Genomic DNA, 3633 nt, shown 5'->3' on the forward strand with positions numbered 1-3633 from the left:
CATGCAAGTCCTCTAAATACTTTAGCAGCAGTACATTAAAGCAGGAAGTGACTATTTGACGCGGTCTTCAGGCTCCTCACCCTCCTCAGACTGGTGTGTTTAACTGCACCTCCATGACACTAAGATTATGATGATATACATTTCTATACAATAAAAATGGTAATTAGAAAAACAAATATCTGATACACTGCTTTAATTCTCCACAAACTACATTTAACACCAATCTGAGAGATGAACAGGTTTATTAAGCTTTATTTCTGCAGTTTCTGCTGGTGTATTTACCCGTTCTTTGATGAACAGTCCAATTTGATAATAGTTTGGCCTTTTTAAAGAGTGTGTTTATACATAATGCAATGAAACAGAAATGCCTGAATGAAATGTTATACAAAAATACTCCAATTCACCAGTTTATTAAAACAGAAAGCAATTCAAATCAGACACAGTTTCACAGGATTTCAACATCAGCATTAAAGGTTCAATTAACACAATCTGAGAGACGTCAGACTTCTGCAGTTTACTGACCTCAACGCTTCAGACAGATAAGGCAAATAATAACACATTTACATCCTATTGATATGAATCTGCTTGTGCTGGAGAAAAACAAGTTTCCAGATCACTCCTTTATATGGAAATATTGTATGTTTAATGAAACAAGCAGTTTAAAAGACTGGAACCTTCAAAATTAATTACACAATCATGTTATGATTTGATAGGGTAATACAAATAAAAGCTTGACAAGACTGGATGAAGCTTATTTCTCACAAATCCCTTTTCTTCTATTTGAGCATGGGAGGTCATTCCAGTTATTCGGGATGCCTTGTGAAATTCTCACTTCAACACAGTCCTCGTTCAGACTAAGGTAGTTATTCGGCTCACCTCTAGCCCAAAACCTAAATAAAATGTGACAAGACTTAAAATGTTTCAATGTCAAAATCAAAGTTTTAATTAAAAAGCATTTCATAAGTTTTCACAATATGGCAGTCTTTGAAAACAGTGACAACATGTGTAGTAAACATGCCCAGTATGTGTCGATTTTAAAGGCAAGCGGTAAAAAATGTTTCGCTAAACAGATCCACAACTTTTGACGCTAATAAATTTTCATGAAATTCATCGTGCTGCACGTATTAAGAGCATTTATTATTACAGGTCATATTAATTGAAAAGTAAGAATGATTGCTGAATCTATATGAAACAGTCCCTTAACAGTGATGTCAAGTCTTCAGTTACTGCCAAAACCCAACCGAACTGTACTCTGGAACAACTCTTTCAACTGGGTCAGGGCCAAACAACCAAACTATGCCTCGGCGCAGCATGGAGCTCACACTTGTCAAACGAACAGGGAAATGGGGGGTCAAATGTGCCCAGGCATGGTCCGGATAGCCTAGTGTGAGTACATACACCCTCAGAGATAAGGTAAGGAGCACTGTCAAGAGGAGGCCCCGGGGAAGACCCAGGACAGTGGCGGATTTAGGCATGGACAATGTGGGCAATTTCCCAGGACGGCTTCTTGCTAGGGACAACATGGAGACCCATCCACCCGTTCTTCATGTTCATCCGCATATCTTCACTTTCGTCAGCAAAAGAGCGGCAGAAACAAAATAAATAATCAAAATTTTTGTAAACTGTGGTACCATCATTCAGGGCCGGAGTGGGACTCCTTTTCAGCCCTGGAGTTTCAAGCCTTAGACCGGCCCACCTCATTTCACCACTGACTATATTAAAATAAGGTCATTTCCAATTCAGTTTCTAATGACACTATCACGTCTTTTTTGAGAAAACAGCTGCTTTAGAACTTCAAATGTTCAACAACCCTTACAGTATTATATGACTTAACAGTAAAAATGAAAAAAACATATGTTACTCAGTCAAGGACCGAACCCAGGTTGGCTGCATCATAATCTAACGTACTAACCACTGTACCACAACAGCTGTACATTGAATGGTGACTAGTTATATCATCATTAACCTGCAGGCTGCATCTTGCTCACGAGGCTACGAGAAAATAGATAAAAAGAGCAGAGCTGTGGTAAAATAATGAATAAGAAGGCTGTGGTCAAGTAAATAAATAAATTATTTTTTAAAAGTGTGACTGCTGAGAGCAACAGATTCTGGAGCTAGCGGCCAAAAAACGGACCGGCCCACCGGGAATTCTCCCGGTCCTCCCGATTAGCCAATCTGGGCCTGCCATTATTGACTATGGAAGCCTAATTGTAATTGTGGTGCATGTGGAATTCAGGTGTTGACGTGTTTCCAGCAAATTATTAATTTAAGCTTAAAACAACTGGAAAACAAATCAGCATTAAAGCAATTTTCTGTGTTTTACACAACTTACCCTTGATCCAGTGTTGAATTATCCACCCACTGCATGGTGCCCTCGATCTTTGTGTCAGATAAACCAATCCATGTGTCCTCCTTGACTAATGAAGATATGAACCTCTGTGTGTAATTAAAAGCAGAATAAGTGTGATTCTTCTCATTCAATAACAAACTCTCAATAAACAAACTCACCTGCTTCTCTTCACTCCTAATAATGACCAGATCAGCTCCACGATCCCTGCAGAACTGCCTGCTCTCAGACCAGCTCATCGCCTCAGTGGACATGAACAACCAACCTAAAAAACACACACTTATATTGTTTATAATACTGTATGCTAATGATAAAGTAATTATTATATCAGATTAGCACTGACCTTGTTTTAAATAAGCCTGCTTGAGTTTATCGCTCAGTGACGTGACTGTGCTCTCCAGATCAGTGTTGTCGTGCTGTAAGCTGCTGATGGTGTGATTGAGCTCTTCAACTGTGTTCTTGTAAGTCTTGAACAGATCTCTCTCTGCTGTGATGCTGATGTGCTGCAGTGTGATGACGAGCAGCAGTAGAGCACAGATGAACCCCAGGAACACCAACAACACCAACATACATCTGCTGCCTTCTGAAAAACACACGACAGACACAAAAACACAAAAAATCAAATCAACCTTGTTTTGGTAACTGTCTTCACGGTCACACAATAGACACAATAGATTTTATAATTGAATAACACAAACATCACTATATGGTTGCAATGTTGCTATACAGTAAAGATCCAAACCAGAACATGCAGAGAAAAGCATCTGCGACACCAGTTCTGGATTAGTGTTCATTTCTACTTACTGCATTTTTTATATTTTCCTTTATCCTGGTTGTGATTCTGTGTTTGAGGTCCAGTGGAGTCCATAACATTTTCATAAATGTCCTCTGAATCCATCGTTTTCTTGTATGTCGAACAGTGCGTCTTCACAAATGAATGACAGGTGCTTTTCTAAATGTGAGCCAACTCTAAACAGGAAGTTTAATTTTACGCTGATCTTTTAACGAGAATAAAAACACAACAGGAAAACCCTCTGCAGATGGGCACGGCTTGTGTTTTTACACAGCCCATTCAATTTATTATCAGCTTCAAAAGCCAGTGAGAGGACTGTGTGACACTCAAATGGGCTCAAGCATGCTTAAACAGGCCAAACTGAACCTTGATGAAGCAGAATAACAGCAGTGGTGTACTGTAGTCTGACTGACGAAGTGGACATAATGAGATGCTTGCAGCAATATGTTCAGTTTTTCAATTTGAACTAAAATTTAAGTCAATAACTCTGAAC

The 3633-nt window shown here is 39.1% G+C and overlaps 1 protein-coding gene across 1 annotated transcript; it reads right to left on the reverse strand.

The window, feature by feature from the left end:
* Nucleotides 1–395: 395 nt before the first annotated feature.
* On the reverse strand, nt 396–3347 carry LOC147847053 (C-type lectin domain family 4 member E-like). Its single transcript, XM_087238325.1, has 5 exons — nt 3152–3347; nt 2691–2930; nt 2509–2612; nt 2333–2436; nt 396–890 (listed from the first exon to the last, which is right to left on the reverse strand). Exons 1-5 carry the CDS (start codon nt 3243–3245, stop codon nt 752–754), a joined length of 681 nt encoding a protein of 226 aa, XP_087094451.1. The 5' UTR covers nt 3246–3347; the 3' UTR covers nt 396–751.
* Nucleotides 3348–3633: the final 286 nt, after the last annotated feature.

Source organism: Danio rerio, chromosome 1 (genome assembly GCF_052040795.2).
Source record: "Danio rerio strain M-AB ecotype USA chromosome 1, GRCz13ab, whole genome shotgun sequence".
Taxonomy (NCBI): Eukaryota; Metazoa; Chordata; class Actinopteri; order Cypriniformes; family Danionidae; genus Danio; species Danio rerio.